General features: G+C 50.5%; 1 protein-coding gene across 1 annotated transcript in view; it reads left to right on the top strand.

Annotated features, from left to right (window-relative positions):
* The first annotated feature begins 1,342 nt into the window (after positions 1 to 1,342).
* The window catches only part of MAP6 (microtubule associated protein 6), a 37,929-nt gene continuing 18,958 nt past the window's right edge, over positions 1,343 to 20,313 (top strand). The window contains exon 1 of the mRNA XM_062639198.1: positions 1,343 to 2,124. Within this exon, the coding sequence (XP_062495182.1) occupies positions 1,424 to 2,124 (701 nt within the window). The 5' untranslated portion in view covers positions 1,343 to 1,423. The remainder of the gene's footprint in view (positions 2,125 to 20,313) is intronic.

Here is a 20,313-nt window from a genome sequence, read left to right as displayed (position 1 = left end):
GCATGTGTATGTGTGTGTGTCAGCATTCATTCACGGGCTTCTTGCATGTGTTTGTGCCATAGTATGTTACTGTGCATGCATGTTCATGGGTGTGTTTTGCACATGTATGTGTGTACATACATGTGTGCATATTTTACATGTATGTGTCACCGTGTGTGATTGCGCATGTGTTCATGCATGCATGGGTGCATCTCGTGTGTGCAGCGGTGTAACTGCATATGTGTGCATGCATGTATGTGTGTGTCTCGAACATGTGTATGCAGGTGTGTGACACTGCACATATGTGCATGGGGGTGTTTCGCCTGCGTGTGTGCAGGTGTGTGATTGTGCATGCGTGTGTACATATGCATGCGTGTGTGCACGTCAGTGTGGGCACACATGTGCATGAACGTGCCTTGTACACATGCATGCAGCTGCGTGTGCATGTGTGCTTGTGCATGTGTGTGCATGTGCGTGTGCATACGTGCACGGTGTGTGTGCTGTGCATGTGTGTGCATGCAAGGGCGTGACTGCGCACGTGTTCATGTATGCATGTGTGTGTGCAGGTGTGCGCTTGTGCATGTGTGTTCATGCAAGGGCGTGCGTTACATGTATGTGTGACTGTGCACGCGTTCACGTATGCATGTGTGCGTGCAGGTGTGCGCTTGTGCATGTGTGTGCATGCAAGGGCGTGCGTTACATGTATGCGTGACTGTGCATGCGTTCATGTATGCATGTGTGCGTGCAGGTGTGTGCTTGTGCATGTGTGTGCATGCAAGGCCGTGTCTTACATGTATGCGTGACTGTGCACGTGTTCACATATGCATGTGTGCGTGCAGGTGTGCGCTTGTGCATGTGTGTGCATGCAAGGGCGTGCGTTACATGTATGCGTGACTGTGCATGCGTTCATGTATGCATGTGTGCGTGCAGGTGTGTGCTTGTGCATGTGTGTGCATGCAAGGGCGTGTTGTACACGTGACTGCACACGTGTTCATATATGCATGTGTGCGTGCAGGTGTGTGCATGCATGGGCATGCCTTGAACACGCGTGTGCAGCCGTGTGACCTCGCCCACATGCGCATGCACGTCTCACACGTGTGCGCGCCTGGTACATGTATACGCACACACAGCCGAGTCACCGCGCGCGCGTGTGCATGAACACGCCTTGCACATGCATGAACACACGTGTTCACCTCCGCTCCCCCCACCCCACCCAAGCCCCGCCCACTCCGCCCAAGCCCCGCCCCTCTCCCGTTACGTCGTGGGCGTGCCCTGTGCGTGCCGTGCCCTGTCCCCCCCCCCCCTTACCGCGCATCCCTCATCCCTCCGCATCCCTCCCGCATCCCTCCCGCATCCCTCCCGCATCCCTCCCGCATCCCTCCCGCATCCCTCCCGCATCCCGGTTCTCGGCTGCCGTGCGGGGAGGCTGCGGCTCGGGGCCGCCATGGCGTGGCCCTGCATCAGCCGCGCCTGCTGCATCGCCCGCTTCTGGAGCCAGCTGGACAAGGCGGACATCGCCGTCCCGCTCGTCTTCACCAAGTACTCCGAGGCCACCGAGCACCCCGCGGCTCGCCCCGGTCCAGCCGCTCCCATCGATACCCAGCCGGGCGCTGAGGCGGCGGCTGGTGGTGCTGGTGGTGAAGCGGCCCCAGGTGCGGCTCGGCCCGGCCCGGCCCCTCACGGGTCCCCCCCGGCTGACTCGGTGATGCGGCACGACTACAAGCCGTGGAAGGTGCAGCGGCCGGAGCCGAGCTGCAAGCCCAAGAGCGAGTACCAGCCCTCGGATACGCCCTTCGAGAAGGAGACGCAGTACCAGAAGGATTTCCGCGCTTGGCCCATTCCCAAGCGGGGAGATCATCCCTGGATCCCTAAACCGGGACCTTCCCCCGTGCTCGCCCTGGACCGTGGGTCCCCGGAGAAACCGGCTCAGGAGAAGCGGAGGAAGGTGCTGCCCGGCGCCGAGAGGAAGGAGGAGGATGGCGAAGCGGAGGATGAGCATCCCAAAGCGGTGCGGGCCGGGGATGGCAGGGACAAGGCTCGGAAGAAGGTGGAGGAGACGGAGGTGGGCAGGGGCAGGGCGGCTGCTGATGCCCTCAACAGGCAGATCAAGGAGGAGGTGGCAGCGGGGGTCAGCTCGTCATACAGGTGAGACCCCCCCGTACTGATCCTTTATGCCCATCCTTATCCCCGTCTCCATCCTCATCCTCATCCCCTCTTCAGTCCCCTTTGCCCATCTCCAGCAGGGACATCCCCACCTTGGGAGCTGGGTGAATGCAGCTTACAAACACTGTTTTGGGGGATTTGCTCATCTCCCACCCAGGGGACGTCCTTAAAATTCCCCACCTCTCTGGGTGTCAGCGGTGTGTGTTTGCTATTCAGGTACTGAATACATGGGCTCTTTATGTCGGATGGGCTTGCAGCAGGTTCCCCATCACCCATCCCTCTCATATCCCCAAATTCAGATGCACCCCTAGCTTGGCTTTCAGCAGGAGAGGTTTGGGTCACCTCTCTGGGATGTGCAAGTCAACCCTGGTCCTTTCCAAGTGTATCCCTGGCTGTTGTGGGGAAGGATCTGAAGGACCAGCATCCCAAGGGTCAACATTCCTGCATCCCAAGGGTCCCAAGGGCCAGCACCCCTGCATCCTGAGGGTCCCAAGGGCCAGCATCCCTGCATCCTGAGGGTCCTTGGACCAGCATTTCAAGGGTCCCAAGGACTAGTATACCTGCATCCCAGGGGTCCCACAGACCTGCATCCCGGGGGTCTCAAGGACCTGCATCCCAGGGGTCCCAAGGACCAGCATCTCTGCATCCCAAGGGTCCTTGGGACCAGCACCCCTGTATCCTAGGGGTCCCACAGGCAGATGGGGGTCCCACACACGAGTGGGGTGCCCCACACACGGGAGGGTCCCACACATCCCCCTAGGCTGGTGTTATTCCCGAGACAAAGCATCCCAGGGATGCAGCAGGATGCGGGATGCGGTTGACACGCGTCCTAGGCCGCTTGGGTGGGGCAGCCTTCGGATGCTGCCATGTTTAACGCAGCGCGGCGGGGGGTGGCATATCCTTCTGCCCCCCATCCCCATCCGGGGCTTAGAAAGGGGGTGTCCTTATTTCACCCCAGGAAGAGACCCCGTTTGGGATTCAGAGTGGGAAACTCCTCGCTGGGAGATGCTGTTGTTTCTGAAGGGGTTGGTTGGATGCGTTGGGAATGCAAAACAAAAGTGATGGGAGCCGGGAGGAGAGGGGGGGGCTGCTCTGCACGTACGTGTGTGAGGAGGGTTTGCAGTGATTGTGTTTTCCAGAGCTTTCCTTGGCAGATCCCACCGCTGCCGTGGAGGTGGCAGAGAGCAGAGCTGGGGTTTGGGGTGACAAAAGTGGAATCACAGCCTTTACTCCCTGTTTCCATGTGAATGCTACGGGGGTTTTAATGCCTTGGAATGGTTTATTTTCTTCCCTAGGGAGATGCAGAGGTGACTCCCTGCCCTCAAACAGGTAGTAAATTCATACGGATTTAAAACAAAGCTGGGATTTGGCTTCTCTGTCCCGCTAGACATGGTTCCTGCTGGGTGGGAAATGGTTTAAACAGGGAGATTTTGCCCTTTGCCCTTTTCTTGCTGCATTTTGGCATCAGTTCTGGCTCTTACTGGGGATGTGAGATGTGAGTGCTGCTGCGGGCACAGCTCCATCCAGGTGTGATGGTGGTGATTGGGATGTGAGAAAGCAGCCAGGGGTTTTCGGGATCTGTGTTTTTTCAGGGATAGAAGGCGTAAGGAAAGGCTTTTCCAGCAGTGACACAGTCCTTTCATTGGGATCTCAGCTTCCTGTCACCTTGCAAGGTGTGGGCTCAGGGCTGGTGATGGCAGGACTGAAGCAGAAGGCTGTCCTAGAGCTGCAGAGATGTTGTGTTGCTGTCGTATACTGGTGCAAGGGGTAACTACACTTATTTCCATGTGGATTTAAACATGGATTTCTCACCTTCCCATCCCTCCAACCTGCTCCAGCCTATTCATACACCTGCTGTTCCCAAGCAGAGGGGTTGGGTCAGCTCAGATCTTAAACCTAAGAAGGATTCAGGCCTCCCTGTGTTGCCCCTTGGCTGTCAGGACACCCTTGAGGCTTCTCTTTCCCCTTTGGGTGCTCATCTGCTCTCCCACTTATTCTTCCTTGCAGCATATTGGAGGACAAGTGTTTGCCCTGACGCTCAGCCCTAGAGCATAAGCGCCTCTTCATTAATGCAGAAGTGATGTTGTGCTTAATTGTTCTCATTTTCTGTTCAAATGAGGCATCTTTTAAGTGCTGTTTGTTGTTTGGGTTCTTCTTAAAAGCCAAATTCTCCAAATCCTTATTGCTATCAAGGACCTCGCTGCTCACAGGAGTCCCTCCTGGGTGGGTTTCCAACATCTGCAAGGATGGGAGACTCCATGTGGGCAACCTTTGAGACTAAACATCAGCCAAAATCATCTCCTAGTGATGTAGGATGGCTCCAATGCTTGAAGGGTCCTACAAGGAACCTGGAGAGGGGCTTGGGACAAGGGCCTGTAGGGCCAGGCCAAGGGGAATGGCTTTAACCTGCCCGAGGGGAGACTGAGCTGAGCTCTTAGGCAGAAGCTCTTCCCTGGGAGGGTGCTGAGGCGCTGGCACAGGGTGCCCAGAGAAGCTGTGGCTGCCCCATCCCTGGCAGTGTTCAAGGCCAGGTTGGACACAGGGGCTTGGAGCAAGCTGCTCCAGTGGAAGGGGTCTCTGCTCGTGGCAGGGGTTGGAACAGGATGAGCTTTAAGGTCCCTTCAAGCCAAACCAGTCTGGGATTCCATGGCACATATGGGGCTTGTCCTCCATTGCCTTTGCTGGGTTTTGCATGGATGAAGGCTCCCCAGCAGAAGAGACAGGAGGGGATTTCCTTACAGTCCTTTGTTACCACTGCACATCAGTGTAATGTGATGCTCCAAGGCTGGGAAGCAGTTCCTTGGTGAAACCAAAGAGCACACCAGTAATGGGTTTTAAACTCGCTTTATCCGCCTCAGTATTATTTCCAGGTGAGGGAACAGAGATGGGGATAGAGCAAGCCCCTAGCCCAAGGTCATCAGGGAAATCCATGCAAAAGGGAGGGATTCCCCTTTCCAGCCTCTTTATATCATAGAATGGTTCTGTGTCACCCAAGGCTCTGTGTCCAGCCTGGCCTTGAACACTACCAGGGATGGGGCAACCACAGCTACCTGAGCCCACACAATGCATCAGGATCGGGGTAGGGTGAAGCTCTGGGGCATCATCCTCCAGTTTGTTGTTGTTCTTCTGGGGTCGAGGTTCTGGTTGCCACCATTGTGACTGGGGGTGCTTTGGTGTGATGCAGGTCCCAGCACCGAGGTGCTTCTTGCCTCAGTTTCCCTTCCTAAAGCATGTGCTGCTCAAGCAGTGCTATGGGGCAGGTTGCATCTCTCTTCACCCTTATCTTCTCTGCATCCCTTCTCGTGGTGGCCTCTGGACCAAGAAATGACCAAGTTGAGTGGGAACACTAGGTCTGTGTGAATGTCCTGACCTCTAGATAAGGCTCAGGACCCAACCTAGGGGTTTTTCAGCTCCTTGGAAAGCTGTTGCTGCTGGATGAAGCCTTTTTTTGTTCAGTTCTTTGGTGTCCCATAGGAGGATCTGGTGGCATCCTTGAGGGTTTTATCTGGGCACAGAGGTGGCCCTGGTGACCCCAGTTTCCAAGTGATTGGGATTGAACTCCTGGAAGGGATGGGCAGAGCTCTTCTCCCTGTTGCACCTAAGGATGGAGGGGGATGAAGCCATTCTGGGGGTCTGGGACCAGAGGGAATCCATGCTAAAATGGACAGACAGTGGCATTTGCTGCTGGCAGTGGCAAAGAATGCAAGAAAGAATGACTATTTCCCATTTTTCTTTGGAAAAACTGGTAGAATTAGGTGTTTTCTGGGTGTTTTTCTCCCCTCCTCCTTCTCTGTCTTGCACTCTTCTCCTTTTGTTATATTGTTGCCTGAAGAAAAAATATATACAAGGGAAAGGGGGAACTTCACCCCCTTTGCAGTGTTGAAGTGAGTAGCGAAGTGATGAATTTCCCCCCCGAGAAGTAATATTGCAAAGCCAAGGTTTCATGTTCTTCACCCAAAAAAAAGGTCTTTTATGGGCTTTCTTTTAACCAAAGCAATTATTTTTCCCCACCAATCTCCTTTCCTACCAGAGGAAACAAACCAAGCAAGGCTTCAATGGAAGACTTGGGCCTGCCTCTAGCATTAGTTGCCTGTTGTTAATGTTCTTGTCATTCATCTCAAGCTCTGGAGGTACTAAAGATGCGGAGCAAATGAGAGCTTGTAGTAGCTATAGAGATGAATGAGTCAATGCTGGGGACTTGTGTGGTTTCCTGAGCCACAGAGGAGAGAATTTAGGGAGGGATGCCTATAAAGGAAGGCTGGAGCAAGCTACGTGAGGGCAAGGAATTTGTTCTCCATCATTATAACTGAAAATATAGGGATGGAAGGAATTCCTGTGATCCACATCCCATTTCTGGTGAAGGGAATCATGATCTACACCACAGCAGGGTGGTTTTATCTAACCTATTCCTGCAGATCCCCATTAGAGGACATGTCCCATCTTGGTGAGATACTTGGAACACTGCTTATGCTGGCAGTTGTATCAGATTTGGTGGGGATTTTTCCAATGCCTCCTGAAATTTCCAATCAGATCCGTAGGCTGGGTCTGTATTAGTGAATGAAATGGGTCAGGAGGCGTTCCTGAGCATGGGAACACTCTTCAGTTGTTCAAACAGTCCCTAGCCCACTTCCCAAGTTGAGTTTGGGAATGGGTATGAGCCAAGAACTTATCCCAACAAGCAGTTTGGGTGCAACCACCTTGATCTGGGAGCTAAAGGACTTCAATAGTGTGAGTGAAGGGTATCCCATACTTCAGTGCCAGAGAACATTCCTGGGGAGACACCATTTCCCAGTGTATCAGCTCCAAGCAGTGTCATTGAAGTAACCCATGTAGGCAAATGGATCCAGTTTTGCTCTCAGCTGGAAGGGAAGGAGCAGGATGTTTCCTTCCATCCAGAAAGGGCTGTTCAAAGAGCTGTTTGGTGGCTTTAGCTGAGCTCTGGCTCAGCAGTTACTTGATACCTACCTTTAGCAGCAGGAGGAGACACGATGTCTGCTCATACCACAAGGCCCAGTTATATGAGTATGTAATAACCATGTGTGGAGAAAAGCCTTGTATTTACTAAGACAGGAAGAGGATGGGGTGGGTTTTGGAGACAGGCACCTATCCTGCCCTCATCTGCATCTTGATCTCCTCTGGGTATAGTCCACCAGGCTGAGAAAGGCTGGTAGTATCTCCAGGTTGGAGTAGTTGTACTGCAACTACTCGGTAGGATCTCCAAGTTGGAGTAGTTGTACTCCAATTACTCAGTAGTATCTCCAGGTTGGAGTAGTTGTACTGCAACTACTCGGTAGGATCTCCAAGTTGGAGTAGTTGTACTCCAACTGCTCAGTAGTATCTCCAAGTTGGAGTAGTTGTACTCCAACTGCTCAGTAGTATCTCCAAGTTGGAGTGGTAGTATCTCCAAGTTGGAGTAGTTGTACTCCAACTACTCAGTAGTATCTCCAAGTTGGAGTGGTAGTATCTCCAAGTTGGAGTAGTTGTACTCCAACTGCTTGGTAGTATCTCCAAGTTGGAGTAGTTGTACTCCAACTACTCAGTAGTATCTCCAAGTTGGAGTAGTTGTACTCCAACTGCTTGGTAGTATCTCCAAGTTGGAGTAGTCGTACTCCAACTACTCAGTAGTATCTCCAAGTTGGAGTAGTTGTACTCCAACTACTCAGTAGTATCTCCAAGTTGGAGTGGTAGTATCTCCAAGTTGGAGTAGTTGTACTCCAACTGCTTGGTAGTATCTCCAAGTTGGAGTGGTAGTATCTCCAAGTTGGAGTAGTTGTACTCCAACTACTCGGTAGTATCTCCAAGTTGGAGTGGTAGTATCTCCAAGCTGGAGTAGTTGTACTCCAGCTACACGGTAGTATCTCCAAGTTGGAGTAGTTGTACTCCAACTACTCGGTAGTATCTCCAAGTTGGAGTAGTTGTACTCCAACTACTCAGTAGTATCTCCAAATTGGAGGAGTTGTACTCCAGCTACTCGGTAGTATCTCCAAGTTGGAGGAGTTGTACTCCAACTACTCGGTAGTATCTCCAAGTTGGAGTAGTTGTACTCCAACTACTCAGTAGTATCTCCAAGTTGCAGTATTTGCCTGCATATTCGCTGCAGTCACATGAAGGTGGACACTATCCAGCCCCAAAAGTCAGCTGGGGGTTGAGCTGACTGCTCAGCAGTGTAGGCAGCGCTGAGTTTGCTGCTTCAACTGCGTGCAAGCTGGAGCTGGGCTGTGGATGTGCTTAGGATGGGACTGAGCAGGAGGAAGAGATGGAGGTGGCATTCAGGTGATGGAGTCAATGTACTCGAGCAGTTTTTCCTCTGCTCCTGCTCTGCTGTGTCACCTCAGCAGGGGCCTTTAGGCACATGAGACTGGATGGGACCATCTGAACCAGTAAGTCCAGTTTGTTATTTAGTCTCTATGAGGAACACCTGAGGCTCTGTCTTGGAAACAGGGATTTTCAGTTCCATGATGCCGGTTGGAAGGGTGTATCAAGTCCATAGTCTCTTCTGGTTTCCAGCCATCATCCCATATCCAGTCTGAGTCAGTGGATGAGTTATGGTTTGGTCTTTTGTTGGCACTCAGTGCACTTCTCTTATCTGGAGGTCACTGCTCAGTGCCTCCAAGTCCAGCATCCAGCATCCACATCCTTTGGCTCTGTAGCTAGCAAGGCAAAGTGGTTTGGTCTCCTTTTTTGCTCCCTGGATCAACCATTTCTCTCCAGCTCTTCCTAGATGAAATCACTGTTTCCTACAGACAGATGCAGACTGTTGCCTTTTGGAGATGAGGTCCCCATTTCTGCTGAGACACTCATGTCACGTTTGGGCATCACAGGTGCTTTATGAATCCATCACCCTTTGATAACCAGGACCTCCATGTCATTGTCCTCCTTAGGTTGTTACAGCCTTGGAGCTCCCATCCCATAGCAAAAAAAGCCCTAGTGATTAATACCAAGCCTAGAATTCAATACGAATAATTGTCATCCCATGGCATCAAGGTCAATCCCTTTCTTCCTCTGTGATATCCCTGCTCCTCCTCCTCCTTATTGGTGCTGCCGACAACATGTCATTAGGACATTGCCCTACTTATTAGTGCCAAAGTCAACCTTAAAAATGGTAAGCACTGCTAACCTCCTTCCAGGCTGCAGCTCAGCCTTCCAGCACTCATCCATGTCATCTCCCTGCCCCGTTTCCCGTTTCGCTGATGTTCATGCTCACTGGTTTAATTAATAATGTCCCACGTGGCTCTGTATTAAATGCTGTACTGAAAGCAGATGGATTTGCACATTTCTTTTGTCTGCTAAGTCTGTTATCGTACCAAAGGGCATGTCAAACATCTCTTCTTCTCCCCTTCTGGATACTGCTGTGCCCGTTGGGACCACAGCTTGTCCTGGGTGCCAGAGCACATGCTGTAGGTCAAACTCCACTTCAACGTGGTGACTTCAAGCTCTTGCTGTACCAAACAATAAATAAAGAGTAGAGGGATCAGCTAATTTAGACAGCAGGACTTGTGCTGTCCTTCCTTTGCCAAATAAATCACCCACAGCCATTGTAAATTTGCCTTCTTTCACATCTAGAGCATGACCTTTGCTTTTCCTGTCTCCCGCTGCCTGAACAAGCCTTCACTTTCTAAGTACTTCTGCACTCTGTCCTACATCAATCTCACTTCTCTTCGCTCTTAGCTGAGTGTGTTCACAGCACTAATGCTGGTATCTTCAGCCAAGCCACACCGGGGCAAGGGCATGGATGCTTTCCTGTTAGCAGGAGCATCACCAGCCAGGAGGCGAAAGGGAGTTTTAGGGAGGTTTTATAGGATGGAAGTTGTATTTTTCATTGTTTATAGCTCGGCATTTTGGATATATTTCTGATGTCCTTATAGATGTGTATCATAGAAGCACAGAACCCCAGACTGGTTTGGGTTGTTGGAAGGGACCTTAAAGCTCCTCCAGCTCCAGTCCCTGCCACGGGCAGGGACCCCTTCCACTGGAGCAGCTTGCTCCAAGCCCCTGTATCCAACCTGGCCTTGAACACTGCCAGGGATGGGGCAGCCACAGCTTCTCTGGGCACCCTGTGCCAGCGCCTCAGCACCCTCCCAGGGAAGAGCTTCTGCCTAAGAGCTCATCTCAGTCTCCCCTCGGGGAGGTTAAAGCCATTCCTCTTGGCCTGGCCCTACAGGCCCTTGTCCAAAGCCCCTCTCCAGGTTTCTTGTTGGCTCCTTTAGGTATTGGAAGATTGATAAGGACTGCTATGAGACATATGTATATATATATATATATGCACACAAACTGCATTGTTCACCAAGTTACTGCTTTAACCTCCAACCATGTCTCCTCCCCAGGTCGAACATCACGGGTGTTATATAGCAAATACATTTTGCCTCCTATTAATAAACTCCTTTTGCTCCAGCGGTGCCTTCATCTGAAGGGACCCCACAGCACGTTGCAAACACTGTGTGTGTATGGAGAGAGTCCTGGTGCTTTGGGGAGCTGGGCTGTTGAGTATGGAACAGGGGGGGTTTGGTGCTGGGAAGGTGGGGAAGCTGTTTTAGTAGTAGTAATTATAGTAATAATAACTAGTAATTATAATAATATATAATAATATAATAAAATAGTAATTGTAATAATAATGTAAAAATTAGTAGAATAGGTGATGTGAAACAATGGAGCTCATTGCAGAAAAGCAAGGGGCTGGCTTCAGTGCTGCTGCAACCCCTATGACACGACTAGATCTACGTGTAGGTGAGGACACAGCCCTTGGGCATCCCACTGCACAAACCTACCTCGCAATGGAGAATTCACCCGGTGGTCCTGGAGGAGCAGCTTGTTTCATGAAGCACTTTACACTGCTGTGCTGCAGAGCAGGTATTCCTGCTTCACGTCCTGGGGTGCGTGGCTGGGGACAGTGCAAGATGTGGTGATGATGCAGGGATGGGCTGGAATTGGGGTACAGCTCAAGGACCCAGCATCCCCATCTGCAGGGTCTCTCTTTCAGGCTGCAATTCAGGAGCACAAAGTAACATCCCCAGCAGGGGTCTTCATTGTTTTATGATCATGAAAGCATCTCCTTGCTGCCAGCAGATCTGTGAAACCCCGACGTTTGGCTGCTGCATGCTTGCTTAACGCCAAGCTTTACATTGAGCTGGGTTTAACTCTAAAAATACCACCACAGAGCCATAAATGAACCATTTCAGCATCACTCGTTCCACCTCCACCGAGCAGGCAAGGAAAGCCAGGCTGTTGGGAGCTGTGGGCTGGCTCCCAGCAGCTCCGCATCCATCCACAGGACTCCCACTGACTGCAGGCAGCTTCCTCCTGCACGGCAACATCCTCCCCATCTCAATTAGCTCTTGCACGGTGTTTATCTGCCCAGCCTTGCAGGTGCCTGCTTGGGAAGCAGCCAGATTCCTCACTGAAATCCTTTGCAAGGTCACTGGTGCTCTGGTAACGTTGCTTGCCTGCTGCTTTTCTTGTTCTTTAAAAGGGGTGGGGGTGTTTGGGGATGTGCAAGTGTTTTGCTGCTTTATCCGGCTCAGAAAGGGGATAGAAAATGGTGTTTAAAGAAAACAATGATCTGGAGTGGAGCTATGTGTTAATTGCAAATGGCAAGGTTATCCTATAGCATTATTCCCTGGTTCAAGGCCAGGTTGGATGGGGTTCGAGCAGCCTGCTCTAGTGGAAGGTGTCCCTGCCCATGGCAGGGGGTTGGAATTGGGTGAGCCTTAAGGTCCCTTCCACCCCAAACCAGTCTGGGATTCCATGATTCCCAACAGTGACAGTGTTGGCACTAACCTAGCCCGAAGCCCAGATCCAATCTCCTTTCCTTCCCCAAAGCCCTTCAGGATCAGCATGTCCTCTGCCTTCCCATAGGATTAAAAACTCGTGCCCTGGTGTAGGTATCTCAGATCTCCTCCACGCTCATCCCAGTCCTGTTTCCCTTGTGCAAGATACAGACAATGTTCTCCTTGTGGGATTCCTGTGTGTAAGGCCCAGTTGATCATTATTATGATTATGTGAAATGAGTTATTAGATGAGTTAGTTAATATCTTCCTTCACTCTGTCCTTCTCCTCATTCCTTCCCATTAAACCATCTACAGAAGCTATCGTGGCCACATAGATGGAGGGGAAGATGGGCAGAGAGCTCATCTCCCAAAGTAGGGAATCCAATCTATTCCCTCCAAAGCAAAGATGAGCAGGCACCTTTGAAAGCACACATTTATGGGGAGCTGGACAGTTTGGGCTTCCAGAAAGCCAGGCAGACCAGCTAAAAACTTGGCTTTGGGAAGGTTGGGGCTGGTTAGGCTGGAGGGTTGCAGTAAAGAAACCTCAGTGTTGTGTCTGGGTGCTGGGTGAATGGCAAGAGGAGGAGTTATCAGACACAGGAGAGGGATGTTCTTCAGGACCAGCCCTGTTTCTGAGCTTCAGGCTTCCTCCTGCCCTTCACTTTGCCTTTCACCTTGAAGGAGGCTGAGCATCAGCTCTCGAGCAGGCAACTTGGCCAGAAAGAAATCACTGCATCACGCTCCAATGGGCTGGAAAACCAGGCAGGGATGTGAACCCTGACTGATCCCATTCCCAGATTTGGGCAGCAATGGTTGGTTTATTGGCTGAGACGTTCAAGGAGAAGCTGCAGGTGCCGTTTCACTTAAAGAGGGTCCCTTTCCCATCTCCTATCCAATTCGACTATGGAGTTCCATCAACCTGAGACCCAGTGGCAGGTTGAAATGATGCTTGATATCTTGCAAATTCTTGCAGCCTAGGTCACACTTTACTATCAATGCAACAGAACAAACTCCATTGGTGAAGTTCCTAAAATTAAGGGAGGAATTGGCTTCAAAGCTCTAATTTTTCCACTTTGCTGGAGTTTCGGAGGCCAGCATGCTGGGTTGGCCATGCTTTGCTCTCTCATTGTCTTCATATAAAATGGATGTGCAAAGGGCCTGAGATGAAGAAGGAGAGAGGGATTGGAGGTTATCCATGCAACACCCTATGAAAGTATGGAAATTCCTGGGTTGGTTTGCATGGGGCTGATGTGCCATGGCTGCGTGACAGCCTCCCACCAGGTACCCTGTGCATCCAGGGGATGAACACAGCAGTCTCGGCCAAGCAGAAGAGCTTAGAATTACAGAATCGGGTGGGTTGGAAAAGACCTTTAAGTTCATCCAGTCCAACCCTTCACCAGCACTGCCAAGGCCACCACTGCCCCATGGCACTGAGGCCTCCTCTCCACGCTGTGTGAACCCTTGCAGGGCCGGTGACTGCAGCCCTGCCCTGGGCAGCCTGTTCCAATGCCTGAGCACCCTCTGGGGCAGGAATTGTTCCTCAGCTCCATCTAAACCTGCCCTGGTGCAGCTTGAGGCCGTTTCCTCTTGTCCCATCCCTTGTTCCTTGGGAGCAGAGCCCAGCCCCTCCTGGCTCCATCCTCCTCTCAGGCACTTGTAGGCAGTGATCAGGTCCCCCCTGAGCCTTCTCTTCTCCAGACTAAACAACCCCAGTTCCTTCAGCCACTCCTCATAAGGTTGTTGCAGTGTTGACCAGTAGCTATGGCAACTTGCATGGAGGATGCCTGGAGAGGGATGTATTGGCAATCAGCCCGACGGAGGACATGAGGAAGACCACGTGTTCCCTCTGGGGAGCTAGGATGGGTTTTGGCAGCATCGTTGTGCAGAGAGCATGGAGATGCTGTCATTGAAAGTTGTGGTGCTTGGAGCAATCTGGTCCAACGCTGCTGCAATGCCATGGTGCTGCCAGGGGCTTTTACCTATGGAAGAAGAATCATGGAATTGTGGAATAATTTGGGTTAAAGGGACCTTAAAGCTCATCCAGTTCCAAACCCCTGCCATGGGCAGGGACACCTTTCACTAGAGCAGGTCTGCTCAAGCTCACAGCACAGAGCTGTTTCATTACTTCTGTGCAGGCTGCAACCTGCCTTTGATATCCCATAGGCAATTTAAACGTACAGCACTGCTTTATCCCATGGCTGTAACTGAAACCCTATTGCAGGTAAGAGGTTTGTAAGGGGTGTTAGGACCACCCCATCTGAGTGCCTCTACAGCGCCGTATTTCATCCGTGTAATCTTATGTGCAGTCCTCCACTTGTGTCTGGCTAAATCCTTCTGGATGCTGGAACTGGAATCCAAAGGGAGCTTGATCTGGTGGAGAAACAGCCTGAAATAAGTGAGGAGCAGCTCAGGAGAGGTGAGGACAGGGTATGACATCGAGGTAGGAATCAGCAGCAGCACCGGTGCAGATGGAAGCAGCTAGTGCAGGAGTAGTTCTGCAGTGAAGCATAAATCACGTGTCAGCAATGTTAGTTCATTTAAAGTAAAAATTAGCCAACAAACCCATTAAGAAAGTGCTTTTGGGCAAGCAATGTGCTAAGAGGAACTGGGCATGTGAGGTGTGACATCCTTCCATGTTACTAAAGCCTTAGGTAGACTGTTACTCAGGTTTTGGCTTTGGTCTATGGAGCAGAGAAGGTCCTGAGGACACCCATTAGAGAGGTCAGGAGTGTAGGAGATGTGGTCGTTGCAGGAAGCTGGGAAGTATTGAGTGGTTTTGGGTAGAGAACAGGATGACACGGGGAAATGGATACTTGTCTTTGCATGTATGAGATATAATGGTCCATTGGGATGCTCGGAGCTGCTGTAGTCACAGTCAAGAGGAGCAAGCCCTGGATGGTGCAAGTTAAAATGGTACAAAGTGCTTTGCTGGAGCAGATCCGAGGGATATTGTGCATCTCTGGAGATGGCAGCAGGAGGTCTCCACAGCAAGGGGGATAAAAAAAGTCATTACCATTCATTCCCTGCATTGATTTTCTGTCTGCAGTGACCTTGGCGCTGCTACTTTTCTTTATGCTCCCCAGGGCATAGGTGGGATGGAGCAATTACAGTTTTAATGAAAGATGCCTGGGTGTATCTGGGATGGCATTTGATTTATATCATCTTGATGGCTTCTGATCCTCAGTCATTACCCTGCTTGCCCCTCTCCTCCCCACTGTGCTCCTGGTCCTTTATCCCCTGTTGGGGTCCAACTCTTGGAGACTTATTCCATGTTGGGCCTTGTGTGGTGTTGTGACTGAGACCCAGTAGCCTTTTAGTGGGCTTAGAGCCTCCTAACATAGAATCACAGCTTGGTTTGGGTTGAAGGGAGCTTAAAGCCCATCCAGCCCCAACCCCTGCCACGGGCAGGGACCCCTTCCACTAGAGCAGCTTGCTCCAAGCCCCTGTGTCCAACCTGGCCTTGAACACTGCCAGGGATGGGGCAGCCACAGCTTCTCTGGGCACCCTGTCTCAGTCTCCCCTCGGGCAGGTTCAAGCTATTCCCCTTGGCCTGGCCCTACAGGCCCTTGTCCCAAGCCCCTCTCCAGCTTTCCTGCAGCCCCTTCAGGCACTGGAGCTGCTCTCAGGTCTCCCCTTCAGGAGCCTTCTCTTCTCCAGGCTCACCCAGCCCAGCTCTCTCAGCCTGGCTCCAGAGCAGAGCTGCTCCAGCCCTCGCAGCAGCTCCATTCCCTCCTGGACTCGCTCCAGCAGGTCCAACATAGCTGGTGATTTGGAATCAAAAGCAGCATCACTGCTTGATGCCAGAGGTTAGTATGGGACTGCTGACCCTGCCCTGCCTGGCTGAAAACCATGGCATGGGGAGCACATGCACGGACACAAGAGCAGGTTCCATGTAGATATTGATGGAAAAAGCCCTGTTACTGGGGCAGGACCAGGATTTGATCCAACAGAGCACTCAGTGCAGCCCCTTTTCACTGCTTTAGCTGTGTTCTCAGCAGGCATAACCCGATGTGCCAGCTTCAAGGCAGTCATTTTCCCCACCCTCCTTCGGGTTGATTTTCCTCTTGGCTGGAACGTGAGTTACTCTTTTTGTAATGCAATATTTAGTTATTACTTAATATAAACATTTTATGAACTGCTACAAGGGCTGAATTATTGATGGGAGGGGAAGGAATGCTTTTGCTGAGCCTTTCTGCTCTGTCAGCTGCAATAAATACCCATCTAGGAGTGTGCTTAAAACATGCTATGCCTGGGAGACAAGCGCAGTGCCTCCTTCCCTCATCTCTCTCAATTAAATACCTTAATACGTTTGTCCCTAGCATGTCTTCTTTCTTCATTAAGCTTGGAACAGCTCCAGAAGAAGAAGTATTTGCAGATTGTCTCCTTTCTAAACACATATTACTTCCCCACTAGACACAAATGGCTCAGGGAGGCTGTAAACATTTGCTCTGCACACAAAAGTGCTTAGTAATAAGAAATCTAACAAATCCTCCTTTCAGTGCTTTGCAGGACACTTATAAAACCATTGCTTTTAATTTCCATTCCCCTGATTTATTGCCTGGGAGCTTTTGGTTCGGCCTTAGGAAAGGGATTGCAGAGCACATTTCTGTGTGCTGGCAGCTGGGGTTGGGGTCTGGCAGGCAGGGCTGTGATTGCAGCGCTGTGATTGCAGGTAGGGCTGTGATTGCAGATGCTTGCAGTGATTGTGCAGTGAGAGGGATGCTTTTATTCAGTCGTGCATTAACAATATCTTGCTTGGGAAGTGGGTTTCCACGATCAGGTGTATTTTTAGGGCTATTTATGGCCACGTTTTCCTCTAGATTGTGCGTCTCTGGCCCCATGAGCATCCATGCAGCACTGTGTCAAAGCAAGCGGTCCTTTTGCAACCTCCTCCTGATGCTCTAGAGGTACCAAAAGACCCCAGGACATCAGACCCCTGGATGGCAACATCCTATTGGCTTCCAAAACCACACCAATGCAAAATGCTCCTGAAAATGGGAATGGTCTCAGCTCTTCAGGCTTTGTTCCCTGCACACAGCATTTCTAAATCTCCTTTGCTGGCCCATGCAGCCGTGCACATACCCTGGGGTTTTCTTTCATCTCTTCTTGGTTTGAGCTCCTCAGAGCATGTTACACACAGGCTGCTTGCATCTGGAAACAGAAAACCACGTCTCTACTCAGCTTTCTCCTCCAAAGGGAGTAAATCCTACCCTTTGCAAGCTGCTTATTGCCACATGCTGTGCCTTTATGTTCCAGATTCTCCACTTTTAGGGCTTCTTTCAGCTTCACACCTCTCCTTTGGAGCAGAGCACAGCCTTGGGAGCACAGGGCTGAGTGCAGGGTGTGTTTCCCTGCTCATTTCAGTGTGCTTGGGGTGATGGTCTGGATCAAACACACTGTGAGGTCTCTGAACACAAGCACCTTTGCTCTAAGGCCACAGCCCGTTTGGTCTGTGCTTTGCTTTCAGGGCTTTCCACTCCTTAAAAGCACTGGAGAAGCCCTTGAAAAACAACCAATTAATCATAAAGTAACCTTCCAGAACCTGCTTTCTCACTGTTTCCCATACAAAGCTTTCTGACAGCTTCTCCTTACCCTCCTTTATTCATGATGGCTTTCGTGTGGGCAGCGTGGTACCAGCAGTGACCAGTAATTGCTGCATTCACTCCCATCAGTCCCCATTTCACCTAATTAGAAGGAGATTTCACAATGCAGCCATCTGCTCCACTGCCTTGCTCTGTCTCTTTCCCAGACTCCCTAGAGACAGCTTTGATGAGCCCAGGATTTACTGATTCAGTATCATGGGATCAATCCAGTTGTTGGGGAGCCGGAGTCAGCGTTCCCCATTACACTGTTAAGGATGCACAAGTGATGCTGATGGCTTCCCAGGCTCACAGAGGTGGGATGAGGAAATGGAGAGAGTTTCCTATGCTATTTTTCTCATTCCCAACAATTCAATCTATTCTTGTGCCTCCTGCAGGCAGGGGTAGCTTCTAAAGGAAGATGGGCTAACTGGAAGTGGCATGGATTTGGGTATCACGCTGTTAGTGATGCACTTTAATGGACCTCATTCTACTCCTGTTACAGCCGTGTCACTTGTGGTGTGTTTTATGGCTTCCTATAAGGATGCATGGGCATATTAAGCTTTGTCCTCTTCCCAAAGAAGCCTTTCTACCTCCCAGTTCTCCCCCTAAACTGTGCCCATCAGCTCAGCCCAGTTTAGTCCATGGTGCTATTAAAGCATCCTTCCCGCAGCACCCAGGGCAATTTCAGTGTCATTTCCTCCCCAGTCATTCCACATAGATTTGGAGCAGGATTCTCTGCACTTTACCATCCACTGCACAAATCAGATCTACATCTTGATTCTGCAGCCCTTGAAATAGGACAGTATTAAGGGTAAAGGGGAAAATCCAACTCCGCCTTTCATTGCTCAGTAATCCTTTATCTTATAATCCATGCTCTCTTCTTTCATCTCCTTAGTTCCCACCCAGCTCTGTTGTGGTTCTTTCAGTTAGAAAATCATTACAAGCTCTTAATTTCGACTAAATTAGTGTTTCTTTGACTAAAGAAACATTCAGTGGGTACATTGCATGGGAAGGTGTATAATGGAAAGCAGGACTCAGCCCACTGTCAAAGCCAGCAACTGCCTTGTCGCTTTTGTATGTTAAAAGAATACTTTAGCTTCATTATGTATACAAAATCTTGTGATGAAATAGCACGAGCTCAAATACACACACAAAGGCACAGCAGAGGCGATGGGACTAAATGTGGGTTAATCCATATTCATCCGTGTTCTGTATTGCATTATTGGAGGCTGCGTGGCTGTTACTCTTGGGGTACAGTAGAAACGCAGCTGTGAACTGTTCATCCTGCTGGAGCTGGTACCCAGCTGATGGATTCTGAGTGGTTCTTGTAAGAGATAGCTGCACCCATCCCACTGCACAGACCTGTGTGCAGTGGGAATGCCACTCAGACAGGCCTTGTGATGTATAAACTGTTGTGGGTTTGAATTATCCTTCCTTTTCTGAAAATAAGATGCACCCAAAGCATATATAGATATATATATAAAAGACATTTGGTTTTATGCTATTTTCTATGCTTTACTTTGTGTACCAAAATAGGATAAACTCGGGTGTCTCTGGAGCCTGAGCATATGCGTGTGCTTTGCTTTCTGAGGCAATATTTTGGCTGAGCTGTTGAGTGTAAGGTCACTTGGGAGATACCTGCTTGTTACAATACCCCCGTTTCAGTGGTGTAACAGAAAATGAGGCCATCCTCATTGCTGGGTCTCTAAGGTGAGCTGCAGGCTTCTCTATGCTGTAGGCATCTGGGAGATATATCCATTGGTGTGAGCAGCCACTGAGGCTGTGACCTCGCATCAGTATCTCCATCAGCTGTGCAGGATCATTGAAGGTGGAGGGGGGGATGCTGCTAGGAGACCATGGGGTTAAATAATGTATTCACTTGCATGGGCTGTATGTACACAAGAAACCATAGAATCATAGAGTCCCAAAATCCCGGGTTGAAGGGACATCAGGGATCATCTGGTCCAACCTTTCTTGGCAAAGCATGACCTAGACTGGATGCCCAGCACCCTCTGCAGCCCAATCTTAACAGTGTCCAGTGTTGGGGAGTCACCACTTCCCTGGGGACATTATTCCAATGGCTCAGTGTTCTCAGTGGGAACAGTTTTCCTCTTGTGTCCATTGGGAATCTCCCCAGCAGTAACTTGTGCCCGTCACCCCTGGGCTCTCCCATGGGACTCCTTGTCCAAAGGGAGCCTCCATCTTCCCTGCAGCCCCCCTTTACCTCCTGGCACATGGATCAGGTCTCCCTGCGCCTTCTCTTCTCCAGCTGAACAGTCCCAGCTCTCTCAGCCTTTCCTCACTGCTGCCCAGCCCTTGGAGCATCTTTGTGGCCCTTCTCTGGCCCCTCTCCAGCCCAGCCACATCCTTCTTGTACAGCAGGACCAAACCTGAGCACAGTATTCCAGGGATGGCCTGACCAGCACCAAGCAGAGTGGGACAGGGATATCTTTGTCTCTGCTGGTGATGCCCTTACAAAAAGAAACGTGGTATTCAGGAGCTTCTTTGCACTGTGTTGTCAGGAGCATGCTGCAAGGGAAAACTGGAATACCACGTTATCTGGGCACTAACTTTGCCCTTTAGTTCACTTCTACTTAGTGGTCAAAGTGTTTGTTCCTCAATGCTTCCTCCATGGATGGTCATGGGGATCCTGATCCGTGATTTCCTAACATTTGCTTTGCTGCCATTTCAGACATAGAAACCTTTTGAAATCTGCTTACTACATCTCCTATTAAAGCCCACAGCAGAATTGCTTCCACGTATTAACTGAAACTCACTGTGACTAACTCATTGCTTCATTTTTCATGTGTACAATGAAGCTTCAG

This window comes from Pezoporus occidentalis, unplaced genomic scaffold (genome assembly GCF_034315485.1).
Source record: "Pezoporus occidentalis ecotype Australia unplaced genomic scaffold, CSIRO_AGI_Poc_V1 ctg6, whole genome shotgun sequence".
In the NCBI taxonomy this organism is placed as follows: Eukaryota; Metazoa; Chordata; class Aves; order Psittaciformes; family Psittacidae; genus Pezoporus; species Pezoporus occidentalis.
This window is presented reverse-complemented; position numbering and strand designations above follow the sequence as displayed.